General features: G+C 42.5%; 1 protein-coding gene across 1 annotated transcript; it reads right to left on the reverse strand.

The window, feature by feature from the left end:
• Nucleotides 1-826: 826 nt before the first annotated feature.
• Nucleotides 827-25,819, reverse strand: dhx58 (DEXH (Asp-Glu-X-His) box polypeptide 58). Its single transcript, XM_078424909.1, is given in 13 exon segments — nt 827-1,576; nt 2,213-2,306; nt 3,644-3,834; nt 5,122-5,283; nt 6,753-6,902; nt 8,334-8,587; nt 9,751-9,942; nt 11,880-12,006; nt 13,046-13,162; nt 18,448-18,638; nt 19,532-19,736; nt 25,644-25,762; nt 25,765-25,819. Coding segments are annotated over 13 exon segments (2,034 nt in total). The 3' UTR covers nt 827-1,399.
• Between the last annotated feature and the right edge of the window lie 486 nt (nt 25,820-26,305).

Genomic DNA, 26,305 nt, shown 5'->3' on the forward strand with positions numbered 1-26,305 from the left:
TTCAAATATATATATTTATTATTCTGAGTATTGTTAGGGCATGGAGTGTCCAACAAGTGCATAAATCGTCCCATCAGTCTATTTTGCATTAAGGGAAAACATCAAGAGAGATTTGAGCCCATGGTTCCTCCATGAGATGTGTCCTATGAACCAGGTAGCGTCCTTCCATGCCGCATCTTACTGTTAGTCCATTATTGTTGAACATAGAAAATAGGTGCAGGAGGCCGCCATTTGGCCCTTCGAGCCAGCACCGCCATTCATTGTGATCATCTACAATCTATAATCTGTGCCTGCCTTCTCCCCATATCCCTTGATTCCACTAGCCCCTAGAGCTCTATCCAACTCTCTTTTAAATTCATCCAGTGAATTGGCTTCCACTGCCTTCTGTGGCAGAAAATTCCACAAATTCACAACTCTGGGTGAAAAAGTTTCTTCTCACCTCAGTTTTAAATGCCCCCCCCCCCCCCTTTTATTCTTAGACTGTACGACTGCACAGTATGACAAGTAACTGTAGGACAAAAACCAGAGGACAATTACTTCCTCATGGACAGGCGGAGATTTATCAGTTACATCGTCTTCAGCATCCCGAAAACATCACTTTGCAGCCTTTCGTGGAACAGCAGCCTGGCATTTGATCACCTTCATATTGTCAAACAACTTGGAATATGCCTTCAAGGGGTAGGAGTGGTATTAGGCGAGGCTCTATGGACACGAGGTAAAGAGTGCTGATCTTCTGTAATCAAGCAACAGAAAGTTACCATGCCAGTAACACCTATAGACTCTTGGCATTGCTACTTACTAAAGGCAAATAACATTGGCACAGAACTCAGCCATGCATCCTTTATTGAAGACAGTCAATTGTTAACTAACATGCTACAATATGGTATAATACATCAAAGGTCATGCCACATGGCTCGTTCAGCTCTTAAATGCTCATATCATGATGAGATGTAGTTTTTAAACTTTGCTTTGAATTAAGAACAACAAATTAGTTACAGATAAAGAAATTTCTATAAAGCATCCATTACAGTAATAGCTTAATGCAAGTCTCACTTCCCGAACTCATATTGGGAAAGAGGAAATGTGCAGGAAATGCAGATGCTGGTTTAAAACGAAGATAGACACAAAAGGCTGGAATAACTGAAGGACTCATTCCTACTCTCCAGGGATGCTGCCTGTCCCGCTGAGTTACTCCAGCTTTTGGTGTCTATCTTGGGAAGGAAGAAGCTCTGGAATCAGATTATCATCTAAAATCATTATACATTATAATTTATAGAATGTTTCTCATGATTGCAAACTCGAGAATGTAAATTAATTTCATTCCCCAGACTATAAGCTCAGTGGATAACAGTTTCATTGATGATTACATTTCATAGTTTTTAAAGTTTATTGAGCTCATTCAGAGACCTGGAAAGTTGTCTTTACAAAATTCAATGTAGTTGAACTCCTTTATCTGACAAGGGACACTTTTCCATTTCTTGAAGGGTCTTCTTTCATGTCGCAACTGAACCACAAAATTCGTGATCTTTAAACTGGGAACGGGTACATGCTTGAAGATCATCTCCATTCCCCAGAGCTGTGTGGAGAAGTGCATGAGAGGAATAATTAAACACCATTCAAAACAAATTCCTGGAGATAACATTAGATGACACCGTCGGCACTAATAATTTGCAAATCAAACCTGGATTCCCTTTAGATTTCAAGGAAGATGTTAGCTCACAATGTTAACACAGAGTCTACCTCCCATTTGATTTGGAGATGGAACCACTCACTTAGAGTGAATTAAACCAGGGATTATGTAATGCCATCAGGTTCACTTATCAGATGGTGATTGCTTCTGATGGGCATCTCATCAAGATACAATGTGGGATTTAGAAAAGAGGGAAGTTGCATAATTGCATAACACTCAGTCGTACTAATCAACACAGAATAACATGACCCCATTTTCTAATTCCAGCTAGTCCAGGTTGATTTACGTTGCACAACACAAATATCACTTAATATATTGTGGTTCTATACTATTTCGGCAAACTAAATACTTCTGATAAAGTTACGCAGAATCTTCAGATACAGATTGCATGTCCCACTCATTCTATTTGCAAACACATTTTTGGACATTTCTGACATCCAGGATGAAATTGTCCAAAGTGCTTGTGTGCTTCTTTCCCCGTGTTATAAGTGGTCTCTGGCTGAGCTATGTGATTTAACATACCTGACCACACTTGAGACAGGCCACTGTGCCACCAGGTTCCCAGTCTTCAAATTTTCTTGGAAGGTTTATCTTACCGAATACTTTGTAGTAATGTCTGGAGAAATAAAAATAGGAGCCAAAAATGAGTAAAGCATTTGTTTTTTAACTAATGTCACAGAGTATGACCCATCCCAATGTTAATGTTCCGTGTTTCAGCCTTTTTTCCGTTTTAAAGCTATTTTCCAAAATCTTGAAACCCCAAAACAAAAACTATAGTTGCTATAAATCTGCAGTAAAAAATTCTGGATCAACCATAAGCCTGGCAGCATTTATGCAGAAAGAAGCAGGGTTAATGACTTTTCATCAGAACTGCATTAACTCACTCTCTCTATCTTCTTAGAAGTTGGGTGTTGAGAATTGCCAGCATTCACTATTTTTTAAAATATAAAGAAATCTTGGACTTCAAGCACAGGGTTTAGCACACAGAATGTGGAGTTAGCAGACAAATAGTAGAATAGATAACAAGACCACAAATCAGAAGAGAATAAGAATTAATATTACTTATTCAGACTGGTGAAAAGGTGAAAAACATGTGGGCGGCACGGTGGCGCAGCGGTAGAGTTGCTGCCTTACAGCGAATGCAGTGCCGGAGACTCAGGTTCGATCCTGACTACGGGTGCTGTACTGTAAGGAGTTTGTACGTTCTCCCCATGACCTGCGTGGGTTTTCTCCGAGATCTTCGGTTTCCTCCCACACTCCAAAGACGTACAGGTATGTTTGTTAATTGACTGGGTAAATATAAAAATTGTCCCTGGTGTGTGTAGGATAGTGTTAATGTGCGGGGATCGCTGGGCGGTGTGGACTTTGTGGGCCGAAAAGGCCTGTTTCCGCGCTGTATCTGAAATATGAAAATATAAATTGTTCCAATAGCATTATTGCCCCCACACAAGTGCTGCTCACATTTATAATTTGATTTGGTCGCTGATCGTTCATTTCAAATTTCAAAATAAGCACTGCCTGGAGAATACTGTGCAGGGTTATGGAGATTAGACCAGGGGAATGGGTTTGCCATATGAAGAGCTGGCCTGGTCTTGATGTACAGAAAGCCTCTGTTTTGGTTTAGTTTAGAGATACAGTGTGGAAATAGGCCCTTCGGCTCACCGAGTCTGTGCCGACCAGCAATCCCCGCACACCAACAGTATCTTACACACCACACGAGGGACAATTTACAATTATACCAAGCCAATTAACCTACAAACCTGTACGTCTTTGAAGTGTGGGGGGGAATTAGAGCACCCTGAGAAAACCACACAGGTCACGGGGATAACGTACAACGTACAAACTCAGTGCCCATAAGTCAGGATCGAACCCGGGTCTCTGGCATTGTAAGGCAGCAACTCTACCGCTGCGCCATTGGGCCGCTCTGCCTTAACCATCGTTCTTAGCACTTACTTGAAGTTTGGATTCACATTAACATGGTGCATGCCCTCGATGATCCGGAGGTCACTGGCGTGGAACACAGCCTCATTGCAGTTCCGACAATAAAACCTCACGTCTTCAGGAGGGTTTTCCTTCTTCTTGGCAATTAGCTTGCAATCCTTCACCTTCTGCATGATCATGTCTTCCACTTGCAGCTCTCGAATCTAAAGCAGAGAAATCCTTTGGGTTACATGACTTCTTGTCTTCTACTAAAAATAGCTTGACAAGCCTTTCAACAGAGTTTGCACAGACCAGCATCAGCGAGGATGGCGATGCAGAATTGTGGTGTATTTGGTATGTATTGAAAGTGGCGGTTAGTTTAACATTACTGGGGCTCACTGTTACCTCAAGGAGTCTATGTCAGGTAGTTAACCATTTTCGCTTTGTCTACCTTATGCAGTCCCCCTTGGGATCATGGATAACTTCCATCCACTGTTGTGGGATACATGTTGTGGGGTATATTTTCATGGATGAAAATATTCCAAGCAGCATTCAGGTATGTTACTCCTGGGAATGTGGATGAGGGTCCTGAGATTACAGGTCTTGAACTTCATACTGTGGAATGGAAGCTGCCTGGGCTTAATTTATTTTAGCCTGGGTTACCGTCGTACAACAGCTCCCCCATGGATATGACAGAGTAAGGTGTTGACCCAGAAGCAAGGGAGACCAAGGGGACTGGAGACCAGGCTCTGCTGCATGGCATTAATGCTTACAATGCACACAAAAAGGTAGGTACCTTTAGCCAGTGTGTCTCTGGCAAACAGAGACAGACACACTGGCTAAACTCCTTTACATGTACATATACCTACACGCATTTACACTGCCAGTTACACATTTCCAAATACACATACACACTTGTACTGCTTAATACACACTCTGAAACACACAGGCATTCACACAGACGGGAGCTGAGGTACGCAAGTCCTCACTCACTGCCTCCCTCCTTCTTACTCTGCTCATCCACCCTCTCAGCTACCCATTGATCTCCATTCCCTGATTCTGACCTAAAACCAGGTCGTGTTCCTGGCCCCGAGTACTGACTGCATACCAGGTCCACATTCCAAACCCCAACGAGAGCTCCATATCTGACCCATGTTCCTGATCCCAGCTCCTGCCGCACACATTCCTGACTCCTGGCTCCAGCTGCATATGGAGCCCATGTTCCCAAAATATCTGAGCCATTTAACATTTTTTAATTGCTTTTCATTTCCATTGCAGTCTTCAAAGACTCTGGAAAATCAATGACCTCAGTCCACCACTCACCAGATTCATTCAATCTCTGGTTACGGCTAACCACTCTGCGATACGATAAACTCATGGAAATATGACTGGATTTTGAGGTAGTGTAGAGAATAAATAGATTTACCCACAAGTGTCAAAAACTGCTGTATGAAAATCCCCCAATTTATGTTGCATATCCAGAAGAACACAAGCTTATGCGGAATAATTACCTTAATTCGATAGTCATGTTGAGGCATATTTTGCACTTCCGCTATTGCACGTTCCATAAGACCCTCACGGAATTCGTTTATAAATTCCCGTTGCATCTCTTTCCCTCCTTCTTTAGCGACAACTGAATAAACGCTGTTTTCTGCTCGGGCTCGTCCTCTGGCCTTGGGGAAGGAGATAAACGCCAATCATCCAGCAGGAAGGCACAGAGAGTTGTTTAAGGTGTATCTCTGTCTTTTCACATGATGGACATAAACTCTCAATGTATTATCATCGGTAGACGTGTAGGAGGGAACTGAAGATGCTGGTTTAAACTGACGATAGACACAAAAAGCTGAGCAGGCAGCATCTCTGGAGAGATGGAATGGGTGTCGTTTCGGATCTGAAACGTCACCTATTCCTTCTCTCCAGAGATGCTGCCTATCCCATTGTATTATCTGTATACAACAGCTACATTGCATCTATAATCTAACATGAGCCATGATCAGACAAACTGAGGGCAGCACAGTAGCACAGCAGTAGAGCTGCTGCCTTACAGCGCCAGAAACCCAGGTTCGATCCTGACTAGGGTGCTGTCTGTGTGGAGTTTGTACGTTCTCCCTGTAGCCACGTGGGTTTTCTCCGGGTGCTCCAGTTTCTCCCACACTCCAAAGACGTACAGGTATGAAGGTTAATTCGCTACGGTAAAATTGTAAAGTTTCCCTAGTGTGTATGACAATGATGATGCATGGGTGATCGCTGGTCAGCGTGTCTCGATTTCCCGTGTTTCCGCGCTGTATCTCTAAAGTCCTAAGAATGCAAAACGAGCAAAGAGATAAGAGGGCAGGTCTTGAACATGAACTTGATTCAAGAATTAAACTTTAAATTTATGAGGATGGTTCCAGGATTCGAGAGCCTGTCCAAAGGGGAGATTGAGTAGGCTAGGTGTTTATTCCTTTGAGCATAGGAAGCTGAAGGGTGATCTTGTATTGAGGGCGTGCAGCGTAGGTTCACTAGGTTAATTCCCGGAATGGCGGGACTGTCGTATGTTGAAAGGCTGGAGCAATTGGGCTTGTATACACTGGAATTTAGAAGGATGAGGGGGGATCTTATTGAAACATATAAGATAATTAGGGGATTGGACACATTAGAGGCAGGAAACATGTTCCCAATGTTGGGGGAGTCCAGAACAAGGGGCCACAGTTTAAGAATAAGGGGTAGGCCATTTAGAACGGAGATGAGGAAGAACTTTTTCAGTCAGAGAGTGGTGAAGGTGTGGAATTCTCTGCCTCAGAAGGCAGTGGAGGCCAGTTCGTTGGATGCTTTCAAGAGAGAGCTGGATAGAGCTCTTAAGGATAGCGGAGTGAGGGGGTATGGGGAGAAGGCAGGAACGGGGTACTGATTGAGAGTGATCAGCCATGATCGCATTGAATGGCGGTGCTGGCTCGAAGGGCTGAATGGCCTACTCCTGCACCTATTGTCTATTGTCTATTGATACCGGAATGCCAAATCAGGAGGGCAGTGAGGGGGTGAATGCTTTATCTGCCTTTGATAGAGCAGATGGTCTTGACTTCAATCTGAATTTAGTGTATACGATGGGTCATGCCCCCTAGTTTATAATAAGTTGGATTGTGAATAGAGATAATCAATTTACCTGCACCATTGCAATCTCATTGGTGATGAGTCCGTAGCGGATGATCACGTTGCATTTTTTAATGTCGAGCCCTTCTTCTGCTACACTGGTAGCAAGGAGGAGGTTGACATCACCATATCGGAATTTCTGAATTACATCCAGTTGCTCTTGCTGAAACATCATAATCACACAAGCAATGAATTTTCTGTGCACTGATTAACACGAAAGGGATCTTAACAGCCTGCTTCTGTTTCTTAAATGTCATTACATTAAGATCATAACCAAATCACAGGTGATGGGAATAATATGGAAGAGTGCCCACAGGTTAACATTGGTGAGTTGGGCCAAATGGCCTGTTTCAATGCTGTTCAATGTCAAAATATTATAAATCAAATTTAATCAAATACATTTCACCATGCCGCTGAAACCTGCTGGCTTGGCACACTTCCTAACAATCTGACATAGAACATCGAACAGTGCAACACAGGGACAGGCCCTTCAGCCCGCAACGTCTATGCAAATTTGGTGCCAAATTAAACATCTCTTCGCCCTGTACGTGGTCCATTTCCTGCATCAATAAATCAAAACATTCTCTGGTTAGACATCAGTCGTCCTTTCCTGTTTATTGTAATGTGTAGGATGGAACTGCAGATGCTAGTTTACACCGAAGGTAAACACAAAATGCTGGAGTAACTCAGCAGGACAGGCAACATCTATGGAGAGGAGGAACGGATGACGTTTCGGGTTGAGACCCAACTTCAGTCTGAAGAAGGGTCTGGACCCGAAACATCACCCATTCCAGCTTTCCAGAAATGCTGCCTGTCCTGCTGAGTTACTCCAGCATTTTGTGTCTCTTTTCTATTGTAAGTTTCTCTTTTACATTTATAAGGGAAATTGAAAATTGATAAGTAGCATAATCATTTATGCGACTTTTCCTGCCAAGCATCCTAACTAAACTAAACTAAAAAAGAGACAATATTAGCACCACCAGCAAACATTTATCTTTCTCCAAGACACTCTGAAGAGTTGTCCCTGCAGATGAGCTTGTTGTGCAACATATTAGTTGCTTTGTGGGGTTAATTTTTTAGCTTCATAGATTGTTGCATATTTTAAAATGATTTTGATCTGCTCTTTGTACAGACAACAGGAAGTTGCTCTCATTACAACAGGAAGTTGCTCTCATTACAACAGGAAGTTGTTCTCATTACAACAGCAGCACTTTATGACAATCAAAAAACAGTGCCAGCATCCGGTTTACACGTTATGCTATTTTCCTTTTAATGTATTCAGTATGAAGGCATTGAATACAGGAGTTGGGACGTCAGGTTACAATGACGTTGGTTAGACCAAACCTGGGAGGATTGTGTCATTTGTTCAAATGGTGTTGACCAGGGAGATCTAGTGGTATAATATTTGCCTGTTCTACAAAGGACTGGGTGACAGAATACTTCCTGTAATCTGCCGCATTAGTGTCTCATCAGTTATAATTGAATCATTAACATTCTGGACGACCACTGTCTGCACATCCCATTGCTTGTCCAGACTTAGCATGAGGAGCAGATTGAATCAGCTGCGTTGACTAAATGGTATTTTCCAGCTCACCTGAGTCATGTGTTTAGTCTGGCTACTGACTCCAGCCCCGGTTAAACATTTTGCTTTGATGCCAACTTCCTTCAACTGGTCGCTGTTCCTAATCCAGCCGTACAAGGCATGTGCGCTCTGCCGCGTTTTTGTGAAGATAATTCCTTGGGAGTTTGGGACCATAAACCGCTCATGAAGTATGTTCTCCAATTTGTCCAGCTTTGGGTTCTCGTACTCTTTTTTGAGCGCAAATAAGAGTAGCTCGTCTTCATGTTCTGGTGGGTGGAACAGACAGTTTGTGGATGGAATGAACATTAGGACCGTCTGTAACTATATGGATTGGACAAAGTTATCAACATGCTGGAATTTCTATAACAATGACATTCTGTAGTAAAGTGTTTTTCCCGTTTCTTCTCCAAACGTATGAGCATTCCTAAGTTATTCCACCAACGCAGTAACTATTCTTCAATTTGCAAGCTTAACAATAGGTGTAGAAGATTATAGCTGAACTTGACTCTGGTCACCAGATGACCATACGGTTCCAGCAGAACTCTTGGATAGCAACCATGAGCAGAAGCTTAGCTTCTTCTTCCTCCACCCTTTACAGATTGTGTGAGACTTCCTGAATCAGAATGTTCATTTACCCAGGACAATTCCCCCCACTATCCCTTGGATATCTAAGCCCTAATGTTTCTCATGGGCACTGCTGTGAGTTCAAAATTCTTGCCTATCAGATTATTGCAGAACTTTTCATTTTTAGAGATACAGGGCAGAAACAGGCCCTTCGTCCCACCGAGTCCGCATCGACCTGCGATCCCTGCACATTAACACTACCCTACAAACACTAGGGACAATTTACACTTATACCAAGCCAATTAACCTACAAACCTGTACGTCTTTGGAGTGTGGGAGAGTGTTGGAGTGTTTGGAGAACGTACAAACCCCGTACAGATAGCACCCGTAGTCTGGATCGAACCCGGGTCTCTGGTGCTGCAAACGCTGTAAGGCAGCAACTCTACCACTGCGTCACCGTACCGCCCAACCTTTCATGCCTCAGACTAGTCCTTTATCCTGACAAATACTCCTCAAACACAGGCATCACCTCAGCTCTCAGACTTCAATTTATTCAGTCAATTGCCAAATCCCAAGCCCACATATTTATCTCTTCTCAAGCACCCCTGTGGAGATGTGTGGGCAGCCTCCCTTCATTAATCCTTTCTGCAAGTCTCAACCCACTCAAAAAGCCACGGCACACATCAATCCAAGGGTTTATTTTCACAAAAGGACACAGAGTGTCGGCATAACTCAGCGGGTCTGGTCAGAGGACCTGGATAGGTGACGTTTCTGGTCCAGACCCTGCTTCAGTTTTACTTTGGCTGGTTGTGGCGTTTGTCTGAAAATAGGTCGGAATCACTCAGCAAATCTTAAGCATACCCACCACTAAACAGCCTGAACAGAAATTTATCTGTTGGATCCAGGATAGTCTTTATGTTTTTTTCACTCTCGTAGAATCCCTCCAGGTACTGAAATGCGTCGATCATTTGCACCGTGTCATTGATCAGAAGGGCGTCATTGTACTTCCGGAGGTGAAGTGCACTGACACGCTTTACCCTGCTGGATTCTATGGCACCTGTCAGCGTACAAAAAATATTAGGCACTCAGATTATCTGTGCAAGACTGGAAATTCAATCAGTTCCAAGAACAAACAGACAGATTCCATGCTAAATGCTACTGACAATAGACAATAGGTGCAGGAGTAGGCCATTCGGCCCTTCGAGCCAGCACCGCCATTCAATGTGATCATGGCTGATCATTCACAATCAGTACCCCATTCCTGCCCTCTCCCCATACCTCCTGACTCCGCTATCATTAAGAGCTCTATATAGCTCTCTCTTGAAAGCATCCAGAGAATTTGCCTCCACTGCCTTCTGAGGCAGAGAATTCCACAGATTTACAACTCTCTGCCTGAAAAAGTTTTTCCTCATCTCTGTTCTAAATGGCCTACCCCTTATTCTTAAATTGTGGCCCCTGGTTCTGGACTTCCCCAACATTGGGAACATGTTTCCTGCCTCTAATGTGTCCAATCCCTTAATAATCTTATATGTTTCAATAAGATCCCCTCTCACCCTTCTAAATTCCAGTGTATACAAGCCTAGTAGCTCCAGTCTTTCAACATACGACAGTCCCGCCATTCCGGGAATTAACCTGGTAAACCTACTCTGCACGCCCTCAATGGCAAGAATGTCCTTCTTCAAATTTGGAGACCAAAACTGCACACAGTACAGATACTGACTGGCTGATCACAGGGATGCTAATTCATTTTAGGATCATAGAGTTCTACAGCGTAGGAGGATGAATGGCTATCACATGCATATCAATCCCGAAAGAGCCATTTAATCTAATGCCACTTCATAGCTTTCAGTTTAGTACGCTGTAAACTACTGTACTTCACTCACTTGTCTAGTGTTTTTTAAACATGGAAGATTTTGTTTGCAGCAAAATGGCAGAGTATTCCAAATCCCCAGTACTCTACTAATTTTAAAAGAATCATCTTTTCCCCTTTAATCAATCCACCTTGAATCTTGATACGCTGGGGAATGCGGATGCTGGTTTTCAAACCAATCCACCTTGAATATACGTATTTTTGTAACTGAAGATAGACATAAAATGTTGGAGTAATTCAGCGGGCCAGGCAGCATCCCTGGAGAACTTGGAGAGGTGACCTTTCTGGTTGGGACCTTTCCACAGACTGATTGGAGGGGAGCAGGAAAGAAAGCTGGAGGTGAGAAGGGGCAGGACAGAGCATGGCTGGAAATTAATGAACACAGGCAAGGAGATTACTGGATAGGCAGATTATTGGACAAAGGCCAGAGATGCAGGTGTTAGCCCAAGAGGATAAAGTTCATAAATTCAGAAGTGATAAGAGCAGAATTAGGCCATTTGGCCCATCAGGTCTACTTCGCCATTGACAGATTTGACCTTAACCCCATTCTCCTGCCTTCTCCCCATAACCCTGACACCCGTACTAATAAAGAATCTATCTATCTCTACCTTAAAAATATCCATTGACCTAGCATCCACAGCTTTTTGTGGCAATGAATTCCACAGATTCACCATTAAGAGTTGTGAATTGTTAAAATCAGGGATAGAAACGTTGTGAATTGTGTATCCATTGTTTACTGGTTAGTCTTTAGTTACTGGTCACTTTGCTGATGAAAAGAGATCATTCCTGCTCAATCTGTACAAGATTATGCCACACTTTACTTAAATCTCCTTGGCTTCCTTCCTTCCAAAGATGACGACCACAGTCCATCACATTTCTCCTTGATAAATAATGCGTGAGCAATTCTGGCCATTAAATTTGGATTGATCCAAAATAAAGGAGCCTTTAGGAGCTCATCAGCAGGAACACACATTACCCCCCTCCTTGCCCCAATGGAAAATGTTCACATTTCTTGATTAAAACTAAACAATCAAGATGTAGGGCGTATTTTATCTTGATAACCTTTAAAGCTGATGCAAATTACATATTTTACATAATAAGAAACTAACCGGTTCTTTCCTCACCTGTTTTTTCCAGCTCTACCACAGCTTGTTCGTAAAGCTGTGACCCAAAGTTCCTTGTGATTGAAGAATCTTCTAGTCGGGAATGAATTATTGCCATCATCGTTTTAATTTTATCCCCAAAAGGGTCCTGTAAATAAGTCAGGAGAGAAAGTAAAAATACCATTTTAAAAAGCTGCAATTTTTTTAAAATCTGTTTTTAAAAAGAGAAAATCTTCATTTTAAATCAATTGTATCAAAGTGTAAACCAAAATAAAAGCATTTAATGCACAAACCTTTACAAAAAAATCAACAGGCATTTGACTAAACAATCGATTCCAAGAAGTACAGGTTACTTCATAATTGTCTTTGTAACTGCAAATAGACAGGTATATGGATAGGGGTTGTTTACATGGATATGGGCCAAACATAGGCAGGTGGGACCAGTGCAACTGGGACATGTTGGCTGGTGTGGGCAAGTTGGGTCGAAGGTCCTGTTTCCACACTGTAGGTTTCTATACAGTGGAATATTCATAGTATTTGATAGTTTGACAGGTGACTAAAGCAGGGACATGATTGATTTGGATGAGATTTTTTTTGTCTACGTTTTTAGGCCAGGCACGACACTTGATTGTATTATTTCATGCAGGGTCTTGACTTTGGGCATCAGGCCAGTTTGGGATTGTGTTCACCATACTGGATCCATTAAAGGCAAGTTCCCACTGACTGTGCGTTTTGGCACCTAGCTGCTGGCAGGAAATTCTCAGCCTAGTTTCCAGTCAATATGTCAGCCTGTCCAACTTTAGAGTTTATTAGATTGTGCATATGGCAATCCAGCAAATCAAGGGATTGCACAGAAAAGTTTTGATGTGGTAAATGATAACCATGATTTGATTTCCTGAATGATGGTGCAGACACAAGAGGACAAACGACTACACTTGCATCTATTTCTTATATTCAATGCACTGTTACAAGTATAGATAAGATTAAATGTGTAGGAAGGAACTGCAGATGCTGGTTTAAACCGAAGATAGACACAAAAAGCTGTAGTAACCCAGCGGGACAGGCACCATCTCTGGAGAGAGAATGGGCGATGTTTCGGGTCGAGACCCTTCAGACTATTATAGATAAGATTATATGCTTTGTATATGATAATTATGCAGATTTTATATTCTTAAAAATTTTTGTACCCGTTTTCTTTCTTCGGTAACATCATATCTTTTTGTAGGCTGAGGGACTATTTCTTCAAGCTGTTGCTTCCACTCTGTGGATGATTTAATCACCTCAGCATCCATATTGGCACAGATCTATGATACATAGAAAGTAAACACTCTGTAACAGTTAACAAAGAGGATTAACGAAATGGCAATGATCCAAAATTAATTTTTCCTACTCCTGCAATTTAAAATTGGTTTCCCTCTATTCCTTCAGTACTTGGAAAACTAGCTCTGCTCCAGTCACTCTAGCACAGGGACCTCCAAACTTTTCAGCATGAGGGCCACATTATATATTTGGCACATTTTTGTGGGCAGTAGGAAAAAGTAAAGAAATGGCAGTTGTATAAATTTAATGAACTCAAAAAAGAACTCAAGTAAAACAAATGGAAGAAAGTCAAGCCACCTGGAGTACTCAGCAGTTTGCGGCATACACTAGTAACACATACAACACGTACGCTCTTACCGTGGAAAAAAAAGTTAAAATGGTCAATTTTTGTGCTGTAAAAAATGGGGAAGAAGCTGGAGGATCCGGCGGAGGAAGAGGAATCGGGAGAAGGGCTGCAAAGCCCAAGGACGCAAGAAGCAGCTGGGAAGACATCTGGCCAGCCGGCGGGAGAAGGGGAAACGCAGCCGGGAAGGAAGGCAGGAGAGCAAGGCCGAGAAGCAGATGGCCGCCAACCGGGGGAAGAAGAGGAGGAAAGGGCGGGGTTGAGCGAGCTGGGAGAGGAGCAGCGGAAAGAACCCGAGCCGAGGGGCCTGGAGGGTCTGCAGGGGCAGAAGCAGCGACTGCTGGAGGTCGGCGACCCACGGGGCCTGAGGGCGAAGGGCCCAGGGAGCCATGCTCGACGGCCTTGGAGGCGGTGGAAGAGAAGGAGCAGCAGAGGTCGAGCCCAAAGAGGAGGAGGGAGGAGCCTGGGAGAGGCAGATCAGCAGCGGAGGCCGAGCAGCAGCGAGAACTGGGCCGGGCGCTGGACTGGCTCTGCTCGGCGGCCCCAACGTCAAGGTGTTGAGTGCCGGCCAAGTGGAAACGGAACCCGACTGACGGAGATGGCGAGCGGGGAGAAAGCCTGTAGGGCCAGCAGGAGCGACGAGGGGCCGAAGAGCCGTAGAAAGCGAGGGGCGCCGAGCCTGGAAGAGCGAGGAGCGCAGGAACGGGGAGAGGTGTCGGGACACTCGGAGTGCCGGGAGGGAGTCGGAGATGCGCTGATGGGAGAAGACGGGGGAAGCCGAGCAGCAAAGTGCAGCTGCAACATTCAACTGCAACACCCTCTCAAATTACGACTGACGAATTGGTCCACTACAGAAGTCGTTCCAAACATAAAATAGAAGAAAAAGACGAAGCAAATATCCCAACTCTTCAATGGCAGCCATAGTAAGTGCTTACCTATAGTTCACTGCTTGCACTCCAGAAGGCGTTGCGTGGCAATAGTACAGGTCAGGGGAGGTGACCTCACCTGCCGTGCAATCCCCCTCTGGCCCTCCGTACAGAACGTGTTAAGAGCTTGCTGCGGGCCTGATTAAAATCTTGTGGCAGGCCGGATGTGGCCCGCGGGCCATAGTTTGGAGACCCCTGGTCCAGCAGATGCCAAATGAGCTACTCAGCAATATTTGGGATGTTAGATGTCCTGAGCCCAATCACAAGAATTCGTGCGGCACGGTGGCGCAGCGGTAGAGTTGCCACGTTACAGCACTAGAGACCCGAGTTCGATCCCTGACTATGGATGCTGCTTGTATCGAGTTTGTACGTTCTCCCCATAACCTACCTGTGTTTTCTTCGGGATCTCTGGTTTCCTCGCACTCTAAAAACGTACAGTTTGTAGGTTAATTGGTTTGGTCTAATTGTAAATTGTCCCTGGTGTGTGTAGGATAGTGTTAATGTGCAGGGATCGCTGGTCGGCACGGACCTGGTGGGCCGAAGGGCCTGTTTCCGCGCTGTATCTCTGAATTAAACTAAACTTCGTCTACATAATTGGAATGTGAAAGTGTCAAAACCAGATAAATCTGAGTTTTATTTCCGTTGAGGGTTAACTTTGATTCTGAGCTTAAAAAAATCTCCTAAAGTCAAGTAGACCCAGCCTAGGGTATTATATAATAGTGCAGGCACACTCTACATTTAGTTTCATTGATCTCCATGTGATCCATTTCAAAGCAGTCTTCCTTTTAAACTATGCCCTAATGAGTTTCAGCTAATTACTATAGCCCAAGTGAGATAGAATTTATTATCAGGGATTATTCAGTCCATAACTATCATTTGAACTGTAAGATTAGATTGTGGCCTTTGAAATTACTCTGTGCTACTTGGCTTATGAAGAGAAATTCCTTATTAACTTGAGTGCTGTTCCTCTTTTGAGCAGTGATTTTAGTGGTGTCAGAAGGCATACATCATGCTTAATGTCAGTGAAATGGAAAGCAAAACTGGTCTTTACATCAGAATGTATTATAATTTCTGCTGAAAATATAGCATGACATTATGCATTGAAGTTTCAATTATAACTAAGGAGTTAATATTTGTAATTGTTTCAGGACTCAAGGCTGGAACTAACTCATGTACTGCCTCAAGATTTCATTGCCATATATATAAGCTGCCACGTCAAATGTTTTAATGATATTCTGACACCCTGATTGCATTTCAAGTTTCCAGCACCAATGCATTCTGATTTAGGATTTATTCAATGATGCATCGGCCAAATAAAATGAAAGAAAACAAACCTGCAAATCCATAAAGTTCAATGAACAGATCATGGGGCATGAGACAGGCAATCTTGATCAGAACTACTTGAAACCATCATTCACATTTAAATAAATGGCAGATATCTGTGCATGCTTAGAGGTGGTAAATCTGTTGATGGATTTGGAAATATTCACCTGTTCAACTCACTATTGAGTTCCCCATGGAGTCCAGTGGCAGAACCCAATCCTGTTGGCACTCCCCAGCATCAGTGCCCCTTAGGATCCAGCTCAGCTCGAGCTGGTGGAGCTGCTGCCTCACAGCACCATAGACCTGGCTTTGATCCTGGCTTTGGTTTCTGCTTGTGTGGAGTTTGCATGTTCCCCCTGTGAGTGTGGGTTTCCTCCCACATCCCAAAGAAGTACAGACTTGTATCTGTAAATGGCCTCTGGTGAGTCGAGGGTGGAACTAGTGTGAACGGGTGATCGATGGTCGGCGTGGACATGGTGGGCCAGTGGCCTGATTGCATGCTGTATCTCTAAACTAAATCAGCATTCTCGATGCCAGTAATTTTAATAGGATTCACAGGGCACAGATTTTGAATACAAAGTGGAAAGATAAGTTGCATTTTTCAAAATTACTTTCCTTTATTTTCTTTTAATGAATTTTGCTTCAAGTTAATGTCTCCCAGTTTCAATTAATTATTTTTTTTATTTTAAAAAAAACATTTTGTACTATTTACTTATAAGTAAATTTTTTAAATCTTGGAGATACTTAAACAATAGTAATGTGGTTTGTGGATTCACTTTTGATTATGTTCCAACACCACCTTTCAGGCCATTTCCAGATCAGGCCTCTGCGCTAAGTCGTCTGGGCCCGGCTTTGTTAATGGGGTCCAAGGAACTGCAAGCCGTTAGGATAAGTATGGAGATCTGCATCCCTTGGGCAGTGATTCCTGGGCAGCAGTGGTAGTCCAGCGCAAGCTAACCCTAAATAAGCAGGGCTAGATGCTAAGTCCCTCAGCACACAATGGCTTATTTGCCTATGGTCGGTGGCACTGGTTAGCACCATGTAGACTGGGCCAGTGGACCCATTGGGTCCAAATTTCCCCTGCGGACCTCTCCTGGGGAAAACCTCCCCCAACTAACAATCCTGCAGGCCCGGCAACCCTCTCCAAATGACGAAGCCCGTTGCCGGGCAGGGGGTGTCACCCGGGGCCGTGGGTGGGCGACGGAGGGACAGGGAAGGGGAATGGGTGCCGCCAGCGCTGCAGCCAGAGCGAGCCTCAAACCCAAAGCCTTTCCTACATTGGTCTAGCACCCTCCCCTCCCCCACTCCCTCTCTCCGCCTCCTCCCTAATCTATCTTCCTCCCCCACCCCCTCTCCCCCCCACTCCCACGTCTCCTTCTCCACACCCCCCCCACAACATCGAGTCTCAAAAGAATGTTTAATTTTTTTTCTTATTTAAGCTGAATATTTTTTTAAATGAGAGAGCTCTTTTTCAATAAAATAAATAGTCTCTGTAAAATAAAGAACCCCAGATTTCTTATTGAAGCAATTTTTTTTTTTTCTTAAATGTGAAAACTATGAATGAGAAAGCTCACTTTTAAAACAAAGCGTCCATTCTGTAATGAAAAACTCTCTTTAAATCAAATAAATGTTATCAGTGAAAAAAATCATTATCTCTAAATCAGAGCACGAGATAAGAAAATTCTACCCCCCCCCCCCCCCCTCAGTCCCGCCCTATCCCTCCATTGGTCGTGCCACCCTCCCACAATGACGTCACACGCTGAACCTTGCTAGCTTGGGTCAGTTTATTAAGCAAATTTTTAAACTTTAAAATCTCTCTAGCTTTAAAAATATAAGACCAATTTGAATGAAACTTTGATGAAAGGGTCCCCAGTGCAAAGGTGAGTAAGGAGGTCCTAAAATTGTCGTGCTATAGACAATAGACAATAGGTGCAGGAGTAGGCCATTCAGCCCTTCGAGCCAGCACCGCCATTCAATGCGATCATGGCTGATCACTCATGTTTTGGGGGCACAAATACGGTTATATCACAGGTGGCCTCACATCACAAGCATCCTCACAAACATGCTCACAAACATGCTCACATCCCTCACTGTGACACAGAGTTTTAGTAATATACTAGACCAATTGGACCCGTTGGGCCCGTTCCTCGTAGAGGGGGGACAGGGAAGGGGAGAGGGGGACAGGGAAGGGGACAGGGGAGAGAGGGGAGAGAGAGAGAGAGAGAGAGGGGAGAGAGGTAGAGAGAGAGGTGAGAGAGAGAGAGAGAGAGAGAGAGAGAGAGAGAGAGAGAGAGAGAGAGAGAGAGAGAGAGAGAGAGAGAGAGAGAGAGAGAGAGAGAGAGAGAGAGAGAGAGAGAGAGAGAGAGAGAGAGAGGGAGGAGGGAGAGAGAGAGAGAGAGAGAGAGAGAGAGAGAGAGAGAGAGAGAGAGAGAGAGAGAGAGAGAGAGAGAGAGAGAGAGAGAGAGAGAGAGAGAGAGAGAGAGAGAGAGAGAGAGAGAGAGAGAGAGAGAGAGAGAGAGAGAGAGAGAGAGAGAGACAGACAGACAGACAGACAGACAGACAGACAGACAGACAGACATAACTCCAAGGACAGAAATTTTCCCTAAAACATTAAAAAAACTGAAGGTACACATGAGGCAGTTGGGGTTGGCTTCATTGGTTTTAAAGCTGTATTAACCTGCAAGATATGGTCCACTGCCTTGTTAAATGTGTTGGCTCCATCGGTTCCAGGTGATGCCGTGAGTCCAAGGACTTGTGGTAAATTCCTTGTGTTATGATGCTTATTCGCAATGTACTGGGCCATGATTTTATTATATACTCCATCCTTCTGAGTGTGGTGACATTCGTCAATTATCAGCAGAGAAAACTCTGTATTCAGAAACAGAAACAAGTTATTTCTTAAAGAAAGATTTGTATAGCCGAAAGTCACAGTTCCAAATTTCACCTCTGAGCCCGAGTCTCTTCAAGCTCAATGAAATTTTAATTTTCATTAACTCTAACATCAGTCAAAATAAACTCTGTTAAAAACGGATCCGGTGTTTCTCTGCTCACCACATCATAAGAGTTCACCACATCAGAAGAGTTCAGAGGAACGACAGCAATTTCTGCATGGAAACCATGTTCTAGAAAATCGGCAGGATACACAGGAGATCCCTCAAGTGTATTGTTGAAACTCTAATATCTCTTAGGAGTTCTATGGTTATATAGTACATGGACAGTCTTTAGTCAGAGGGTGGTGAATCTGTGGAATTCTTTGCCACAGAAGGCTGTGGAGGTGAAGTCAATGAATATTTTTAAGGCAGAGATAGATGAGCCATCATTAAATGGTAGGGCAGACTTGATGGGCCGAATGGCCTAATTAAGCTCCTATCACTTATGACATGAAGACCGGAAAATAGCAACCGTGACTAATGGGATGTAAAGTACAGAGATTTTTTAAATAGTTAAACTAAGATGAATAGTGGGAAAATACTGCAACACACAATGCTTTCACTTTCTATTGTAAAAACAATCGTCAAAATCACTGCTTCCAGCATAATGCTCAGTCTTTATCCCTTGCTAGAAACAAATCAATACATAATTGTAGCTACCAATGCATATTTTAGTTCTCAACTAATCCAAACACGTTACCCCATTTGCCTAATCTGGATATTTCTTAAAGATACAACAATGTGATCTAATTGCTCTTCAATGGAACATATTTATACAGTCAGTGACACCCATTTTGAAGGGCACAAAGCTGGAGGAAGAAGCTGTCCTACCTGTCAGCTGAACATACTTTTCTTCCTCTGTGCTATTCAGCGCATTTTGCAGGATCTGTGCCGTGCAGATGATAACATCATTCTTCCGCACAATGTTTGCAAATTGCTCTTTAAGGTCGGTATCACCGCTGATTGGTACCACATTATACATGGGCGTTAGGAATGGCTTAAACTCATTTTCGTAGTGTTGATCCACCAGAGGCACCTGTAAAATGAATGCCCATCATTGTGTTTGTCATACAGATGTTTAGATTTTAATACCATTGATGTAGAAAGGATTCCAGATCCTTATCATCATTTGTGTACAATTACTTATTCACACTTAATGTTAATGTTACTCAATGTAATGTCACTCAATTTTGGGCCCCATATCTGAGGAAAGATGTCCTAGCACTGGCGAGGGCGCAGAGGTGGTTTACAAGAATGATCCCAGGAATGAGTGAGTTAACATATTATGAGCATTTGACGGCACTGGGCCTGTACTCGCTGGAGTTTAGAAGAAGGTGGGGGGGCCCTCATTGAAACTTACTGAATAGTGAAAGGCCTGGATAGAGTGGATGTGGAGAGGATGGTTTCACTAGTGGGAAAATCTAGGACCAGAGGTCACAGCCTCAGAATTAAAAGATGTTCCTTTAGGAGGGAGATGAGGAGGAATTTCTTTAGGCAGAAGGTGGTTAATCTGTGGAATTCTCTGCCACAGAAGGCGGTGGAGGCCATCGATGGATATTTTTTAAGGCAGAGATAGACATATTCTAGATTAGTATGGGTGTCAGGGGTTATGGGGAGAAGGCAGGAGAATGGGGTTAGGAGGGAAAGATAGATCAGCAATGATTGAATGGCGGAGTAGACTTGATGGGCCGAATGGCCTAATTCTGCTCCTATCACTTATGACCTTATGTTTACCGAGAGGATTTCACCAATTTTACTTAACTCTCTGGATTTTTTAGAACTAACATGAGGAAGAAGGAAATAGGAATAGGAGGGTGACAATGTTTATCATATCATCTTTGCCAATCAGTATGACCATGCCGAAGAATTTTATATCAACTTTCTTTTCTTATATTCCTAAATGTTCCCTTCGTACCACAAAGGTTTACTTGATTTAGTCTTGATCACACTTATCAACTGTTTGCGCAGAGGTTTTCAAAGATTTATAGCATTTTAATGGTTGTTTCTCCCAATTTGTCATAAATGCCTGACCCTTACCCTAAGATGGCCCCATAGCAGAAGCGTCTACGTCGCGGGGCTGGAAACTGGAAGTGTCATGAGATAATTCTGCTACCACCATCATCTATTGTACAAGTGATGGCTCCCACTGATTGTCGCCTTAAGTTTGCGCCCTTTTCAGGACGGACGATGACAGTGATGAACCATTTGAAACATGGATGATGGACACAAAAGAAGAAGACCGTAAGGTTATGAAATCTACATCCATATTCACCTACACAGGAAAAACTGACACTCATCATCCAATTTGACATACTCTCCAAGAATCAAATAAATTTAGTAGAATCAATTTATAAATCTAATTAATTAATTGTCAATAATCAGTGATATTAAATAATGAGGATAGATGAATAAATGGATAGATGGCCAATTAAATGGATAAATAGTTAAATAAATAAAATTATTTTTGATTGATGATTTATTACATTTAATTAATTTTATAAATTTAATAAATCCAATTAATTTCCAATAAATAACAACCCAAATAAACTTCAGTTCTATCATATTTTTCTGAACATAAATTGTAATAAAAATCCATAAACAAAGGCTAGAGGCCAACAATATAATTGAGTATAAGAAGATAACTGCAGATGCTGGTACAAATCGAAGGTATTTATTCACAAAATGCTGGAGTAACTCAGCAGGTCAGGCAGCATCTAGGGAGAGAAGGAATGGGTGACGTTTCGGGTCGAGACCCTTCTTCAGACTGATAATTGAGTGTTGGAAATACTTAAGATTGCAGGCAACATCAGTGGAGAGAAAACGCAGTTAACATTTCAGTTCAAAGAAAGACAATTGATGCAAAAATAGAACTCTTCTTTCCCTCTCCATTGATACTGCCTGGTTTTACCGAGTACTTTGCAATACATTATTCCAAAAAAAGCAGAGCTATTTAACTCAACTCTCATCCTAAGAATTAATCTAATGGATTCACCAAAACCATTTTGCTGCAGGGCTCAAGATGAAATTTCAGAACTAACATTTCATCCGGAATAGTCCACTGCAAGCAATGAAGAGACGAAGGAATAATAATCTCCACCACTACAGGGGATTCATCGCTTTCAACCAAAACAATGGAGTGATGCAACACAAAGATAAAGTAATCCCTATGGGAGTGTTTCAGGCCAGAATAAATGTAATTATTTTAACCCACAAATTATTCACATCACAGCAGCCTTAATGGATATTGCGTAGCAGTAGAAGCTTCAATCAGAAATGTCATTGGTAAGTATTCCTTTTCACTATGATGGAATACTTTAAAGCTGCGGGCATCCTGGAAATGCATGAAAAATCCAACTCCACCAATCATATAAAAACATACAAAAATCACCCAGTTGCTGCATATTCTTAAACTGTGTTGAAAAAATTGAACTTTATAGAATATTAGAACATTTTCTCACAAGCAAAAATTAATTCATTCAAAAAACTTGGTATGAACATACTGAGAAAGTCTTATGAATTCATTCACTGAGGTGGATCAAGGCTTAACATTGATTTCTCCCCGTGCAAGGAGCTGCTCTCTCAGTATCACAGCATTTAAGAAATTTACACTAAAAAAGACACAACACTCGTAATCAAATGGCAAGAGTACATAGTTGAGAACAGTGAGCGTCCTCAAATAACATTGAAATACACCTTTAAAAATGCTGTTCCAAATAAGCATTAGAAAATCTATCACACAGTACATTTATTGTGTATTGACACATAGAATGAAATGCATGTTTTGGTTTATATTTCTTCATGGAATCTATGCTTCATCGGCAAGGCTGATCAATGTCCATGCTCTCTTAAAGTCACTCTGTGACATGCAAGGTCATCTAAGAAAAGCAACCACGTTAATGGGCTTGGGAATCACATTTTGCTAGACCAGGTGAGTGGCATATTTGTTAAAGTCCGCGCTCAGACACTGTAAATTGAAGACACACTTAGACCAAAGTTTGTTTCAAGCGTGTACTTTACACCGGAACCATGGTGGGAGAGGGCTGTGGAGTCAAGCAAACAGCATCTGCTAAGCACCTCAGCGGAATACCTCTCCAAAATACAAAGGTATAGTGTCTCTTTTATACACAAGTAGTTACAGTTCCAGTACATTTCCATTGCAACTCAGCAGTTCCCCACTATGCCATATAAGGAGTTGTTCTTCAGCTTTTGTACTTCTTTGTTTCTTAATCTTAACCGCACAAAAGTAGATGTGAAATTATCAAGACTCAGAAGGGTCAATGGCTAACTCCAAAGGTCCTTGAGCAGGCTAGCGTTTTCAGTATTTTGCTTAAAGCGAGGCAGACCTTGGGGGTCAGAAGGACCTCGGGGGTATTCTTCCTCATATTTCCTGTCCTGAAGCTACCAGTGAGCAAAACTGTTTTTGTTGCACCTGTAGTAAACTCATAATCACTCCCACTAGATCTTTCACCCAGTTTATTTAATTCTCTGAATTTTAGTACCCCAACAGCCATGGTGGGATTTGAACTCGTGTCACCAGCTCAAAATGCTTTACTTTATTAGACTGTTGCTTCTAACATTTCTGAAGCAAAATATAAAAATTCTCATAGGTACTCCAGGTTCCCCTGTCTAGGCATGTAATCATAATCCCTACTTCCTGGAGGCCTTCCAGTAAATCCTCTCTGTGCCATTGCTCTTTTGTCTCCTAATGTAAGCATCAGAATGCCACCTGCACTCGTCACTAACAAACATGCCAACTACAGTACAAAGCAAAAACAGAAACTGGTGAAAATATTCAGCAAGGCAGCATCTTTGGAGTCAACATTTCATGCCGATCACCTTTCATTACGACACCAGATACCTTAACTTAATGCACCACCGAGAAAGAAGAGGGCCCTGGCAGCGGGGCCGCCAATGAGGAGGGACCCGGTGGGCTACCTGCGGCCATGCTAAATAGCTGGCCTGGTTCGCCACTGCGAGAAGATAAGACTGTACAAAGAACTTTTAAAACTTTGTGGGCACCACAAACGTGGTGACTCTTTGTGTACTACCTCGGTGAAGTCTGCTGTATGAATTTACTGGATTGAATACAAAACCAAAGAATTTCACCGTACCTACAGCAGGTCCATGTGACAAAGTATCATTGAACATTTAATTAATTGTATCTGACAACGTCAATTGTTGGCGAGCCCCATCTTAAAATCATGCGATCTTGAATGGTGACAGGGCCATGCATGACACCATGCCATCACGTGAATTGTTTCGAAATAACAACACCACCCAAGCAGGTGAAAAGTATCGAGCAGCAACTGACAGTCAAACATCTCAAACTATTAAACTGATGAGGTGTTTAAAGATTTCAAATTTAGGCAAGGCAAGTTTATTTATATAGCACATTTCATACAGCAATGGCAATTCAAAGTGCTTTACACAGAGCATAAAAAATACAGAACAAGGAAAAAATGTAGGAACATACAAATAAGAGTAATAAGATAAATAAATAATAGTTATAAATAAGATTAATAGAGTAATGGGGGATCATGACAGAAGCCTTACTAAAAACGTTATGAATAATTTAAAAACACGTTTATATGATTAGAAGTATTAAATCAAATTTAGTTCGAATACTGTATGTTAACTTATTCTCACACATCTCCCACTCAACAGGTCCACTTTATTCAAAGGAATGAGCTCACTGCTCATGTGCCAAGTCTTATGACCTCTGTTCAACTAATGGGGAATTGGAACTGGTCTACGCTCTGTCACTGAGTGGAGACAACACTACAGCACCCTTGAGAAATCGCTGGTGAAGTTCATCCAGCAAATCTGGGAACTCCATTTTCTAAGCTTGGTGACACACCGAGAGTCACCGATTGTAGAGCCAGAGTTGTACGGCATTGGAACAGGCCCTTCAGCCCACTGCATTTATGCCGAACGTTGCCCCTGTCTATACTAATCTTGCCTGCATTCATTTCAGATCCCTCTACGCCCAGGAGGTAAATTTCACCTACCCAGGGGGTAAATTTGTTGATTCTAGATTTGTACATATTGACCGACTGCATTTGGTTCTGGCATACTGGTATCTGTTCATCATCAGTTGTTCATAAATAAGTGAACTAACATTGTTATGTGCTATTATTAATGTTATTTGAACTTAAAATAATCATGTTAAAAACAGTATTTTAAAATTTCCCCTTTGTCGATTGCTTTATTATGGTAGAAGTGTAAACTCAAATTGCTGAACAAAACAGGGTGGGGGTAAATTTACTTTCGAAAACTTGCAAAGGGGTAATCGGGACGAAAAAGGTTGGGAACCCCTGCCTTAAGGTAATAAAAAGGAACTGCAAATGCTGATTTATACCAAAGATAGACACAAAATGCTGGAGTAACTCAGCGGGTCAGGCAGCATCTCTGGTGAAAATGGATGGGTGACATTTCAGGGTGCTGACCCGAGATATCACCAATCCATTTTCTCCAGCGATGCTGCCTGACCCGCTGAGTTACTCCAGCATTTTGTCTCCATTGCTCTACGCCTTGTTTTTCTAGTAACTGTCCAGATGCCTCTTAAATGTTGTTACTGATTTTGCCTCCACACTTCCTCAGGTGGTTCATTCTAGGTATCAACCAATCTGTGTGAAAGAAATTAACCCTTAGATTTCCTTAAAACCTCCTCCCTCTCACCTTAAACCTATGCCTTCTAGTTTTAGATATCCCTACCATGGTAAACAGACTCTGGCTAATCACCCTTAGAATGCTTACCATCATTTCATATACCTCAACCATGCCACCTCATCACCACCTTTGTTGCACAGATAATGTCCACCATCTATCTCCCCACAAATTCTAACCCGGAAAGTTACTTGGCTATACAATACCACTGCTTTAAATAACACTGCCTTACCAACTCCTGGTTTATAGCATTAACATGGTGACTGTTTTATCTTACCTTGTTGACAAGAACAACCACTTTGCCTTGACCTTTTTTTTTGTCCAGATGGTGCCTGGCAATAAACACAGCTGCCCGTGTCTTGCCTCCACCTGTCGGTAGCCAAATGATGACATTTTCCCCTCGAGGGCAGGCTGCACCACCTCCCACTGATAATCTCGCAAATCAATTTGCATTGTGTATCTGCAAAACCAAAAACAATTAACCCTCCTATCATCTTGAATACAAAGGAGGAGATAAGACTTTTTGTGCCTTCCATCACAGTGAGGGGAGCCTGGAGGACTCACTGTGATGGTTAGCTAGGTTAAACTTATGTAATTGTGTATCTTGTGCTCTTTACTGTCATGACTGCATGGTAACAATATTTCATTCAAATTTATTTTTGAATGACGATAAAAGTAATCTAATCCAATCCAAGTAACCTATGTATCATCAATCCTTCATTAATTTATCAACAGTTTGCCAAGAAAAACACCTGATTATTTTTCCTCTCACTTTCATGCTGCTGAAGAGGTGCGGTTGGGCTCATTAGTTAACAATAGACAATAGACAATAGGTGCAGGCGTAGGCCATTCGGCCCTTCGAGCCAGTTAAATGCCTAGAATCTAGAAGCAGCAAGGATGTGAAAGTTGATGGGGACATCAGCAAGATCTGAAACTTAA

This window comes from Rhinoraja longicauda, chromosome 29 (assembly GCF_053455715.1).
Source record: "Rhinoraja longicauda isolate Sanriku21f chromosome 29, sRhiLon1.1, whole genome shotgun sequence".
In the NCBI taxonomy this organism is placed as follows: domain Eukaryota; kingdom Metazoa; phylum Chordata; class Chondrichthyes; order Rajiformes; family Arhynchobatidae; genus Rhinoraja; species Rhinoraja longicauda.